General features: G+C 36.8%; 1 protein-coding gene across 1 annotated transcript in view; it reads right to left on the bottom strand.

Annotated features, from left to right (window-relative positions):
- The window catches only part of LOC145266366 (dynein axonemal heavy chain 2-like), a 369,464-nt gene that overhangs the window by 252,404 nt on the left and 102,505 nt on the right, over positions 1-14,555 (bottom strand). The window contains exons 19-24 of the mRNA XM_080121989.1: positions 11,446-11,574; positions 9,972-10,183; positions 8,027-8,227; positions 4,889-5,045; positions 3,165-3,254; positions 1,718-1,966 (exon numbers count right to left, since the gene is read on the bottom strand). Of these exons, the coding sequence (XP_079978115.1) occupies positions 1,718-1,966; positions 3,165-3,254; positions 4,889-5,045; positions 8,027-8,227; positions 9,972-10,183; positions 11,446-11,574 (1,038 nt within the window). The remainder of the gene's footprint in view (positions 1-1,717; positions 1,967-3,164; positions 3,255-4,888; positions 5,046-8,026; positions 8,228-9,971; positions 10,184-11,445; positions 11,575-14,555) is intronic.

The following is a 14,555-nucleotide window of genomic DNA, read 5'->3' as shown; positions in this document are numbered from 1 at the left end:
CTTTACAAGAGACATTTGCTTTTTACTTCCATTTTACCAATCTTCAACCGATAATGAACTTAATAATACCATCTTACTCGTTTCAAGGATTAATATTTTATTTGGATACCAAATTAATATCCTTTTTCTGCTTTCAACCTTAATTCCCTTTCTCTACGTCCCTTAAAGGGATTTAATCTTTAATATTTTCTTTGCATGTGCTATTTAGCAAAGTAATTTCAAACCAATATTAATATTATGCTAGTGATTTTACTCCGAAAATCCATGGATTAAGGACATTATTTTAAACATTTTATTCTTTGTTTCAAACAATAAATTTTTATTTTAAAAAGTATCTCACCCGCTACTTAATTGGCTGTAAACAAAGACAAGCGGTATATATATATATATTATTATTCCTTAATTGGAATTTTATTTTGAGATGAGCATTATATGTTAATTTTATTTTTATTTCGGACTATTATTCTCATCTTTATTAGTTGTTGTCTTATTTTTTATTTTTTAAATTTTTTTTTATTGGTTCACAACGTTTCGGCCAACTTCCTCTGGCATTCGTCAAAAAAAAAAAAAAACAACAACTAATAAAGATGAGACTAATAGTCCGAAATAAAAATAAAATTAAAGACAAGCGGTTTGAGCACTTTGAAAGTGGTGGACAAATGTTTGTTTGAAATGGACATTTGTTAAGGTCATTTGCGGGCACCGTTCCCGTGGGTCGATGGGTAGAACTGCTGACTATCAATGCAATGGTTTTAGGTTCAATCCTTGGTTAGGGAGAAGTGCTAGTCTAGCCGCACTTATGAGTTGTGATACAACGAAACAGTACTGTATGTAGATGACTATATATATATATATATATATATATATATATATATATATATATATATATATATACTTATTGAGTTATATACATATGCAAGTGTGTATGTATATAGAATAATTGCACAAACTTTATCAAGTAGAATGATTTCTTTTGATGTTGTTTCTGAGTCCATAGGGAACTCTCTCACACACACACACATACACAAACACATACATACATACTAATATAAACATACCTATACACACAATCACATACATACATACTAATATAAACATACGTACTAATATAAACACACATACACACACAATCGCATACATACATACTAATATAAACACACATACACACACCTAGACATATATATATACACACACACACAGAAAGTTTTTTTTTAATTTTATATATATATATATATATATATATATATATATATATATATATATATATATGCAAGCATGTATGTACGTAGTAGAATTGCACAAACCTTATCGAGCAGCGTGATTTCTTTTGATGTCGTTTCAGAGTCCATTAGGAACTCTCTCACACACACACACATACACAAACACATGCATACATACTAATATAAACCCACATACACACACCTAGACATATATACACACACACAGAAAGTTTCTTTTTAAATTATATATATATATATGTATGTATATATATATAAATATATATATATGTATATATATATATATATATGAACAAATGATTAATAAAACATGTTAAAAGACATCTTGAAAAAGAGTTAAAAACATATTTAATTTTAAAAAAGGAAGCACAAGATAAGATTTATATATATATATATATATATATATATATATATATATATATATATATATATATATATATATATGCAAGCGTGTATGTACGTAGTAGAATTGCACAAACCTTATCGAGCAGCGTGATTTCTTTTGATGTTGGATGATCAATCCTAAACATACTAAGTCCCCCGCGTATCACCTGTTCCTGTTTCTTCAACTGCTGCATACTTTCACGAGTTTTAGCGATTGTCTCCATTGCCTCTTCGCTCGGAATATGCGAACTGAACGGACCATTCAACTGGAAATCTTCGAAAAGGTTCGTCACTTGTTTCTTGAACGCGTCCGACTGCAGCAGAAGTCCGCTCTTGAAATGTTCCTGGGAAGGAAAGCAATAAAGCAAAAAGATTTGATATTTAGAATGTAAAAACAACAAAAATAAAATAATTAAAAAAACAACAACAACTTTATTTCCGATAGTGTTTTATGGTATGTGATGTAGCTTAGTAAAAGTCTACTTAAGAAATGTAGGTTGGTTTTGTGTGTGTGTGTGTGTGTGTGTGTGTGTGTGTGTGTGTGTGTGTGTGTGTGTGTGTGTGTGTGTGAAACGGCACTCACCCTATTTGGGTTTAACCGGCTTCCTACAAAGGAGGAAGTTCTGTGGGAGTATGAAATTCACAAGCAATCCCCAGTCGCATGCATATCCCTGTTTGGGGAAATGACGACGTTGAGTTTTTTGTAACTCTTGCAGGGAGGTATCGACATCATCCTACATTCAATTCCCAAATTGGTCCCCATTTTAGTAATGACCAGGCTCAATGTTGCTTAACTTTGGTGATCTGACAAGAACTGGTGTGTCAACGTGATTATGCTGTATTGTTTTGTTTGCCGTCATATCAACCCTTTTCAGGTTATTTAATGGTGAATCCAATAATTTTGAAAATAAAGTTTATCTGCAATGTAATACAACCAGGACACCGGAAAATGTAAAGTTTGGAAATAATTGACAACGTAAAATGTGGAAAATAGGATAGGGAATCCATTGAACTCCCCAGACAAAATGGCGCCATATCAATTAGTTGTTACCTGAGAATGACTGAACAAAAAAGGCGGATGTAACCGGTTTCAGATGAATGAGAAAATGACTCAACATCTAGGATTTCCGGTCGAAAGTAGATATATTTAGGAGACAATGTAAAATGTGGAAAACTCCACAGACAAAATAGCGCTCTATCAATTACTTGTTAGCTGAGAATGACTGAATAAAAAAGATGGATGTAATCGGTTTCTGGTGAATAAGTAAATGACTCAACATCTAGGATTTCCGACATCTTACAGTCTTGTTAGAATGTGTGTTACAGGATGAAGTAGTGGAAGTTTAAATGTATGGTAAGAACTATACCCCAGCCCAACAGAAAAAAAGCCATGCATTTCAAACGGACAAGACTCTGTCGAATTGATTGTCAAGGACGTATCTTTGACTTGGTATGGAAATCTCTGCTATTTGGCTGAGATTGAACAAAAATAAAATAGAGTAAAAAGCGAAAAAAAAAGACATGAAAGAATAATTTTGTTACCTTTGATTTCTTCAGCATCGAATCGGCCAGACTGAGAGCTTCTTTGAATTTGTCCCACTCCTGCGAGAGGTTACTCACCATTTCGGTCACCTGACAACACAAAGAGGAATGATAGAAAGATCAAATTCGAAACGTCTTTTGAACAAAACAGAATTTTATATTTTAATTTTAAAAGAATTGTTAAAATGTGATTGTCCACAGATGCATATTTCATCATTACTTCTCATCTTGAATGTGATTTTCACAACGTTTTGCAAGGACACGTCGCACAGTGATTAGAATACTTGGAAAAAATCAATTGTAAAAAGTGATATTCTCCTGAAGGTTGAAGGTTCATTACTCAGAGTGGACGACTGAAAAATACAATTGCGAATTACTTAGGAACTCTATCCAATCATGGCTGACAGAACAAGAGCATGCTACCCCTGCGAAGTAAAAAAAGAGTTCTGTTCAAAATTCTGTCCAAATTCCTGAGTTCGATCAGATACACCTGAGGTTACATCGACTGAAACGTTGGGAAAATTATGCTGAAGATGAGAACAGTAGTCTCATGAATTCAGATAATTGGAAAATTGATGTGTGATTATTCGCTAAATAGCTCAAGAGATGACGATTAGTACAGAGTCTGTGCAAGCTATCATTCGTGATCATTTGCATACGTGTAAGGTGTCTGCTAGATGGACTCCCAGTTACTGACACTTTTCCAGAAGTAAGAACGTGTTGAGCGCTCGAGGATCAATTGAGAGATGTGCCAAAAAGATGAGTTTAAAGTTTTTCAAAAGATTGAATTTACAGGATGAAACCTGGATCCATCACTCTGATCCAGAGACCAAAGTCCAGTCAACACAGTGGAAACACTTGGATTCATCACCGCAGTCTTCTGGGATCAGGATAGAGTAATGATGACAGATTTCCTGGCAAAGTGATACCTCAATTACAGGAGCCATTCATACTTCAGTTCTGTGGAAATTAAGAGAAGCCAACAAAATTAAAGGGTGGAGCAAGATCAACAAAGGGATCCTCATCCTGCAAGACAATGCTCCGGTCCATGAAGTTGTTTTTGAAAAGAAAACGTTTCCCAAACGATGCACCCTTAATTTCCGGTCACATGGTGGTTGGAGTACCAACCGGGAGTGTTCTACAAAAACGGTCTCCAGATCTGCATTAAATGATGGGAGAAATGTGCGAATCTCGGTAGTTCCTATGTAGAGAAAAAACAATAATTGTGCCAAGTTTTGTTTCTCTACTTCTATGAGAAGTGGATCAGGGGCATTACTTATTGAATGCACCTCGTATGTGTGGAAGTCAATTTGTGAATAATCTATGAACAAAATTAGAGGCAAAGCAAAAATTGCAAATTTGATCCGGCTTGTGAACAAAAATAAAAGCAAAAAAATTTACAAATTTGATCCGGCTTGTGAACAAAAATAAAAGCAAAAAAATTTACAAATTTGATCCGGCTTGTGAACAAAACTAAAAGCAAAACAATTTACAAATTTGATCCGGCTTGTGAACAAAAATAAAGGGGGAGGTGCAAATTTGAGCCGGTTTGTGAAAAAAAAAAAAAAATAAAGACAAAAAATATTGCTAATTTGAACCAGCTTGTGAACAAAAATAAAGGCAAAAAAATGTACAAATTTGATCCGGCTTGTGACAAAAAATAAAGGCCAGAAAAATTGCAAATTTGAGCCGGCTCAAATCAAGTTGAAAATGTTGATCCTTACTTCATCATTGATCTCAACTTCATACTTTTCTAAAATGGCAAACTGTTCAAACAATGGCTGGAAACGTTGTTCAACGTTAGATTGCTCCTTGCTCAGTTCTTCCCATAAATGCACACTTTCTTTCAATTCTTCCAACGTTTGGGGAGGAAGGCTCAATCTGAAACCAAAACGGTTTGATTAACGTTAATATCAAATTCATTTCAATAAACAAAATCAAAATGAAAATAATAATAATAATAATAATAATAATAATAATAATAATAATAATAATAAATTCTTAGGGTGTTAGATATTGGATAAGTAGATCCACTAGTACATAATTAATTTAACAACATACACTAACAGTCTTATTTTTACAGTGGACATGGGGGATTTTGCTGTCTGTCGGGTTAGTCAGGGGTATTTTCATCAAGGGAAAACAAGTGCTATGAGTTCGTTGGAATACATTCCATTAAAGTACTTGTCAAACACGTTCAGAGATGCAACGTTGCAGTGATAGGGCAGGTGTTGTAGCTTGGTTGATAGTGTGAAACCTATTAGATTGAAAACTCTTTTTTGTGCTCTGAACAATAGAGAGAGACTAATGGTTAATCAATCAATCAATCAATCAATCAATAAGGGTTTTATCACTCAATGGGCAATCCCCTCCCTGGACTTTAGCCATCTAACTCTGTCCCGAGCTATCTGCTGCCATGTGAGACCTATGTGTTGTATTAGGTCATCCCTCCATCTCATTCTTGGTCTTCCCTTTGACCTCTTATATTCACGAAGTGTCTATTCCGTTGTCCTGATTAATGCACCCGCCTATAATATACAATATTCCATGCATAAGGGAATGGTGGCTTTGTAGCGATGTAGGATACTCTTAGGTGTACATATTTTTCTAGCATGGTAGAGGGAATCCGTCTTCCTGGAACCATCCTTGGTAATGACTTCTATCTGTATGTTCCAATGTAAGTTACCTGTGAATGTTAGGCAGAAGAGTTTGAATCATAAGCTCTCATCTAGAGAGTTGTTATTCATGGCAATCGATGGCTGGAAAGGTTCTTTGTAATTGTTGAAGGAAAGGAGTTTTTTCTTAGTAACATCAAATATTAACATTCATTGCCTCCTCACTTCACTACAGACCGGAAGTCATTTTCTAAGGTTTGAGATATTAAGTTGGATGTACGTACATTCGTATCCCCCCCCCCCCCCCGACATATTTGTATAAAGCATGGTGTACTCAGCAAATATACTTATCTCAGACACAATTTCATCAGGGAGGTCGTTTATGAATATCAGAAACTATAAAGGTACAAGACACATCTGCATTAATATTAGGCTGTTTGGATGTACAGCCGTCGAGAACATCCTGGCAACGACATTTATAGTTTCTTTATACTGCATTCCCTTTCATAGATTGTTGCTTTCCCAACTCATTTTCCAGATAGCAAGGATCAACAAGCCTCATTTCTGAATCTATTCTTGACCACACAATGTGAGCTTTATGTGATGAATGACCATACTATGCAAAACTACCATAGATGCAATGAACAAATTTTCTTTTTGGCCAATGATCGAGTACTGTTGCCACATCTGGGCAGAAGCTACTAGAAGCAGCTTATCCTGCCTTGACAGGGTTCAAAATAGATTTCGTAGCCAAGTGGGGAATGCCCTTTTCTCTTCCCTGCAACCTCTTTCTCACAGAAGAGACGACGCGCGCCTGTCTCTGTTTTATCGTTATTTTCATGGCAAGTGTTCGTCTGAGCTTCAATCTATGATCCCTGATGATGCACTGACAACCCGGGTGTGCCAAGTTCGAATCCAGTTTGATCCCAGAAACACTCTCACTTAACGATGTTGGCAACTTTCACGTGGTCTCACCTGTAAACATCCAATGTCTTTCTAGAACGCATTCTAACCAGAAAGATATCAGGGAAACGAATGAGAAATGAATGAATGCCACTCAACGACAAACAACAGAACAAAAATCCACAAAAGCAAAATACAGGTTCTTCTTCATACTAAGATACTTCTCTAGTATTTGTCTCAAGATAAATATAGCAACATATAATTTCGTCTTATATAATATGTAGCATGAACATTAATCGCTTGAATTGGCTCCCTAGGCAGAGCTCCTGTTTATGTCCTAACTAGCCTGGGTACCCGGCGTTTCCCGAGTGTTTGGAAGTGTGTGATGAGCAAAAGAAAAAAAAAAAGGTGGTAGTAGGCAGGCTCGAACCCATACCACGAAGGAGAAAAAGAATGTGAAAAAAAAAAATGTGACGTCTTTCCCATTCAGTCCATCGCCAAACCGGAAATGGTGAAGGTTTAAATTAAGGCCAGTCAATCGAAAAGAGGGGATAACTTTCGAAAATATCGGCGGAAAAAGAGACCCCTCCCTGTAGAAAAGTTCCCAGTTTAGAATGAAGGAATTGATGTTTTGGGCCAATTTTTCGATATTTGTTGCCCGAATGGTCCGGCTTCAAAATGATACTAATCTCGTGAAAATCTGTCACCTCTGTCGAAAGTTTTAGGCATACATACATACATACATACATACATACATCTAAAAAGACAGGTGAGATTTATATTATAAACTAGCGAGGGGTACCCGGCGTTGCCCGGGTGTTTGGAGGTGTGGGGGGGGGGTTAAAAAAAGTAAGTATGAGGATCGAACCCTTGAGGAAAAGTTGTAAATTAAAGTGTGAAAACAAAAAAGTGTGACGTTAACCATTGCCCCACCGCGAGATGCTAACGGAAATACATTTGAATTTATTTAGCAGGTGCCCGTTTTAATGGGTTAATGAGGTCAAGTTTGACTGCGGGATAGTATTCATTTACTGCTGAACGCTTTTTTTCCTCGCCCCCAAGATGTTATAGGAAAAAGACTAACCCACGTGCGGTGAGGGACAAATATTGAATATTCATCTTCCCGAAATCGAGCAAATTAAATAGACAGGCGAGCTTCGTTGTTAACTGTGAGATATTACGATTTATATGTGATATAAAAAGTTTTTAAAAGTTGTGAAGCGAGCGACCGCTTCTCTGAAAGAAGCCTTTTGTAGACATACAGAAAAAGCGAACACACATACATACATACATTTTCGCTTTTATATTTATAGAAGACGAGGGGCATTTTTTCTGGGGTGTTACCTTTTGGAGTTTTCTGTCATATATTCACACAGGCTGGTCAGCTCTGTGATGGCCAATTCTTTGAGCAGAGAAGTCAGCTGGTTCTGCCACTCTTGGCAGTGACCCTGAATAGAATATTTGAGAGGAGAACAATCAAGAAGCACAAAGTCGATGTTCAAAATGCTTTCCTTCGTCTGCACATCGTTGGCTCGTTCTGTGTACCTGCAAAAGAAGAATAAGAAACAACAAGAGAAATTAAAAAAAAAAAATGAATGATTTTATTTTTTGTTTTCTTTTTTTTATTATTTTATTTATTTATTTTATTTATTTTTTGTTGTTGTTTACTTGCCTACCCACGAGGCCAGAGTTAGACACAAGGTCGGTTTTTAATGTGTATGTGTGTGTGTGTGGGGGGGGGGCGCTCCCCAAAAAGGGTCACTCTGGTTAGTAACAAAAATAAAAGAAATGTATCAGTCATGGAGGACTTCTCCTCCACTAACCGAGATCAAAAAAGAGAAGTGAAAAAAATGAAGTGCAGCATCAGAACGGATACTACACTTTGATCCTGGCCCGATGGCCATGAACTTAATAGTAAGAGTGGCCTTTGGCATTGATAAGTGGTGACTCCTTTGTAAAAGAAAGAAAAATAAACTACAGGTCTTTGCGGTTCAACAAAAAAAAATTCCCAAGTTTGATAAGAGGCATTTAAAGAAGGTCGGAGGTTACATGGGCCGAAACGTTGTGAGAACAACATGCAAGACGAGAAGAGTAGTGCAGATAATCCAAATTGGATTTGGTTGGACTCCACAGACATTGGCTTTGCAGGATCTGAAAGCATGCGAAAGCCGAGGTTAGAGAGAGAACCATTTGATTTGACAGAGAACACAAGACATACGTACTGACCAGTTTCAGGCATCTCTGAATCTGCTCTATCGCTATTTTCATGGCAGGTGCTCGACTGAACTTCAATCCGTTGTCACCCCCCTCAAAAAAAAAAAAAGACATTCACAGCAAACACTCGCCTACCATAGAACTACTGCTAACAATTTCCCTTACTCCCTATCTGTACCTAAAACTAAACAATAATTCTATTAACAAAGTTTCTTTCCTAGAACTGTCCATCTGTGGAACATAGTACTACGGGGTTGTTTCCCAGCTGACTACAACATGATCGCTTTCAAGTCCAATGCAAATTAGTTGTTGTTGAGTTGTTCTTGTAAGTAATCAACTTCTGTCCTATTTCCACCGTTACTGATTACCACTGTGTTCTCTAAGTAGCTTTTCTCCTCGAGTGGCCTTTTGACTTTGATAAGCGGTGACTCCCTTACAACAACAAAAAAAATAGTTCAACAATGTAACAGAAAGATTCGACAAGATGCACCTGAAGAAGGTCGGAGGTTACATTGGTCGAAACAGTAGTACGAATAAATCAAATTTGATTGGATTTCATTTCACAGACATTAGCTCTGCAGAGTTCGAAAGGATGTAAAAATCGAGGAAGGACAGCGCCGTTTGATTTAATAGAGGACACAAGACATGCGTGTTGACCAGTTTTAGTAATATTGTAACGTTACACACATATTTACACATGTAGACCCAACACGTTGTATGCAGTCTACGTCGCGAAGGACAAGTAATAACTCGTCTCCTTTATTTATTTATTTATTTTTTTGCACTAACGACATCTATTTCCTCATTCTCCCATGATCATGTTCCTTATCTCTGGCGTCTGTCCTCTTGAATGTACTCGTCTTCTTTAACGTACTCTCTCTCTCTCTCTCTCTCTCTCTCTCTCTCTCTCTCTCTCTCTCTCTCCTTTTTATATTCTTTTTATTTTTTTCCTTTCCCATGACGCCATTTCGCACACGACTCGGTGTTTGCATATAGCCATTATACGCGCGTCCGCGCTCTGTCACGCTCTCTGAATGGTTCAATAATGGTCTAACAATTTAACAAGAATCCTCACCTGCCAATGTCGGCATCAAACGTCGAAACTGACGGCTTTGACATCCGATATCGTTTGATGAATTGCTCTTTGTTAATTTCCCACAAAACCTTCGATTGATCCCAGGTTTTTAGATATGCAATCAGGTTTGCAGTGTTGGCCTTCAATCCTTCATTAATCGACGCTTGGATTTTCTTGATCTCTTCATGTTTTGAGATTTCCTCATGAATCGCCTGAAAGAAGAAAAGACATCTTCTATAATATAAATCTCACCTGTCTGTTTAAATGTATGTATGTATGTATGTATGTATGTATTTATGTATGTATGTAAGTCTTTCCTCACTAAAAAAAAAGCTTCAAACACAGGCATTACTTGATATGTAATGGAATACACATTTTACCATCAGTGTGTATCTCGATAAAAAAAAAAGGCTGGCTGTAGTCTAAAACGGCAAACGGACACTCAATGAGGACTCATGCGGATATGGGCGTCAATGCAAATAAAGGCTCTGGAACATCCAAGTCTGGTCCGGCAGGTATTCAGAGCACCACAGCCTGGACCCGGTCATCATGAAGGTTCTTAGAAGTGACCGTCCGGCACGTGCTGCTAGTGGCGCTCATGTCTGCCTCATTTGAGTCAGAAATGTATTAAGTAATGGCAATACTCGAGAACGAGTTTGCTGCTATCATGTATGCATGTATGTATGTATGTATGTATGTATGTATGTATGCCTAAAACTTTCGACAGATTTTCATGAGATTCGTATCATTTTGAAACTCGACCCTTCGAATGATAAATATCTAAAAATTGACTAAAATCACTAATTCCTTCACCCTTAACTGGGCACTTTTCTACACGGAGGGGTCGCTATTTTCGAAAGTCATCCCCTATTTTTGATTGACTAGCCTTAATTTAAACCTTCGGCCTTTCCAGTTTGGCGATGGATGCAACAGAAAAGATGTCATGTTTTTTCCACCTTTCCCTCCTTCGCGGTACGGGGTTGAGCCTGCATGCCTACTATCACTGTTTTTTTTTTCTTTTGTTCAACACACACCTTCAAACACCCGGGCAATGCCGGGCACCCAGGCTAGTTTTGTATGAAACTGTTTTGGAGTAGTTAATACCCTAATATCCAGGATAGTATGGATTCATCTGGTACTATGTAAGCCAGACATTTCTGCCGTCAAGTAGAGAGCACACGTGTAGTTCTTCTTTTCGTTGGCTTGGTGGCTGGAGTGTGATGTCTGCTCTGATGCTGCACCCAAGTTGAATTGTTCTTAGTCAATGGAGGGAAAAACCTTTCTATACTAAACAATTTTATTTTTGCACACTGCCAGAGTGCTCTCTTTTGGAGGAGCTTGTTTTGATCCCACATTAAAAACGACCTTGTGTCACATTTTGCTTTCGTGGGGAAACAAATAAATACCAATATTTGTAACATTTTTCGTGAAGAAAAACGAAAATAATAAATGGTATATGCAAAGCCATTTTTACCAGTTTTGAGGTCTTGTTCTGAACGAGTTTTTCCGTTAGGCGTGGAAGGTCAGCCAGAGATTTCATCATGTCGATCCCCACATTGTTCACCATGTCAGCAAGTTGAGCAATCAACGGAGAAAACTGAATCTACAAAGAATAAAAGAAAAGGTAAACATTTATTTTATTCGCACAGACACACACACACACACACACACACACACACACACACACACACACACACACATATGAGGAAAATTATTTTATATATATATACAACGATAAAATTGTTGCCCTAGAAAAAAACGACATGATTCCATTTTCGTTTGATGAAAAACGTTTTTTTTTTTTGTTTTTTTGTTTTTTTGTAGACCATCTACTAGTTGGCCAGTTGTGTACAACTCCCAAGAGCGATAGGAGCCTTCTTGTTGTATATTGAAGAGGACAGCTTCTGGTTTTTAGTTAGAAACGAAGTAATTAGGATCGAATATTATTATTGAAGGAGAATTCTGGAATCGAACGCAGTTATTAAAAGTTAAAAGGGATGTAGTGGAATTATCCATTGGAATGAGGAATGCAAATTAGAATGACTTATACAGCAAAGAATGCAGGCAAACAGAAAGTTGGGTTGGTTAATTTGGATTGAAGCAGAAATAATGGAACGATGAAATTAAAGAATGTCCACAGAGAAAATCTGGAACTTGTGTTGCCAGGACACGTGTTGGAAGCACGTGCATGGAATTCACATGTCTGACCTGCGTGCTGGTGTCACCAAGAAATATAGAATTAATATATACATTTAAGTTAGACTAGAAGTCAGTCCGAAAAAGAGAGTCGAAGCCAGAACCGGTCCGAGCAGTCGGTCGGAGGAGTCTGAGAGAGTGGACCGGGGAGATTGACAGAAACTGCTTAGGAAGTGAAAGTGGAGGAAAAGACGAAAATGTAACAACACTAACATCGAATTCCTATCACCAGCTGAATGAATAGATGTCTTCATTTGTTATATAAGCCCTTTGTCTTCATTTGTCATCAACCGCAAGGTAATATATTTTTGTCTTCATCGTCTTGTATAATGAAAACCCCTTCCAAAGTTTGACTGTACCCCCCCCCTTTTCGATAATGCATATTCCTCCTGTTTAAAGAACTTTCTTTAACACTTCTCTTCACATCTACCTCTCGGCCTTACTGTGTGTCCCGCAATGCAACATTCTATTATGTCTGAAAATGACACAATGTCCAACACGCTAGATCGGAGATGTGTTGCAGTACAACTCATGCTCCCTACCAATCCAAGTTATGAAAACAGGACCATTGCCAGCACCCTCAAAATGCGTCGCTGGATTCCCATGAATAACAGGAACATGCCCAGGGTGATGAAAACAAAGTTTCTGGCCACGATTTTGGTCTTTCGTTTCAAATTAGGGCCATATCATGCTACCTTATATCTTTGAAGTCGACTTAAAAGTCAACACCAAAGTGTACTTGGATGTGCTGAAGAGTGTGGTGATCCCCTGGTGCAATCTGGTGGCTGCTGGCAGACACTGGGTGTGGCAGCAGGACTTGACATCGGCCCACAAGTCCAAAGTGACCCAGGATGGGTTCAGAAGGAGTGTTACGACTTTGTACCCTTCTCTCACTGCTTCACTACTAACCTCTCTCCCACAGAAGAGACGTTGCGAGCCTCTCCTTGTTTTATCGTTATTTCCATGGCAAGTTCTCGTCTGAACTCCAACCTCTGGTCTCCCATCGCCAATCTTTCACGAAAAACACCCATCTAGCTGAATCCACTGTGAAAATTTTCCCCCACTTTTTATCTGTGCCTTAATCAAAACGTGGATTCCATGAACAAAGCTCCTTTCTTAGAACTGCACACCTGTGGAACTCTGTTCCGTCTGCCTGCTTCCCACCTGACTACAACTTGGATGTCTTCAAATCCAACGTTAACAAATTCCTAATGAACCGCCCCCTTAAGTAAACACTTCATCAAATCTCCACACTAACGTAATGTACTTGCAATAATCCTTATCCCTGAGTGGCTTCCGGGCCTTGATAAGTGGTGACCGCCGTGTAAAAAAAAAAATAAATAAATAACCCCGAAAATATGTTTTTTTAATTTGCGTGACAAATAAATAATCAACACAACAATAAAACATATTGTTTTACTGTGTACTTTTTCAGCGTCCCAATTTTTTTTTCGCAATTAAATTAAAAGATATATCAAAATTTGAATTTAACTTTAAGTATTACTGTATCTGTTCAGTGCACATTTACCTATAAGTATGGCAAACCACTTATAATTCAATGGCTGTAAGTTTTTTTTTTTTTTTTACAAAAATAAACAATTATAAACAGAACGACTCATAGAAATCAATCAATATTCTTTTTACATTTTAATATACTTTCATAGAAATGTTTCTGTTATGTCACAAAACACTATATTTTTTACGTCACAAGTGTCATACTCATACATTAATTCCATAGCTAATATAACATACTGACCCAACGGGTCACGGGTAGTCTAGTATATATATATATATATTTAGATTGCCCCTCCCTCTTTACATCTTATAATTAAAGTTCTGTGTTTTAAGGTTTTTTAACTCCAACTTTTAAAGAGTTCTTACCTAAAATAAAAATCCATTATTCAATGAACATTTGAATAGTCAGGTCGCTGCCTGATGATATCTGTTGTTTGATTGAAACAAGTGGCTATTTGTAGAAGCGGGATGTGAGCATGTTTATATAACAATAAACAAGTATTATCAGCTCTTTTTATTGAGCACTATCTAACAACCTCGTTGAATTCACTAGTCCATTACTTTTGAATAAAAAAAACCCCGAGTATATACATACATATATATATATATATATATATATATATATATATATGAGATGACACAGTGGACATTTATTTTATTCACATACATATATATATATATATATATATATATATATATATATATATATATATATATATATATATATAAGATTGAAAAAAAACTACATTATTTAGCATTTCGCAAATGTTCAAACAAAAAATACAAAACATAATTTATTTTCTTCCTTATTCCATGGAGTTTCGAAAATTAAACCTTTTCTCTTCAGAAGAAATGATTAGCAAAATAAAAGTA

This window comes from Euprymna scolopes, chromosome 41 (genome assembly GCF_053919585.1).
Source record: "Euprymna scolopes isolate OS-2025 chromosome 41, ASM5391958v1, whole genome shotgun sequence".
In the NCBI taxonomy this organism is placed as follows: domain Eukaryota; kingdom Metazoa; phylum Mollusca; class Cephalopoda; order Sepiida; family Sepiolidae; genus Euprymna; species Euprymna scolopes.
The sequence above is the reverse complement of the archived record's forward strand: the minus strand, read 5'-3'. Positions and strand labels throughout refer to the sequence as shown.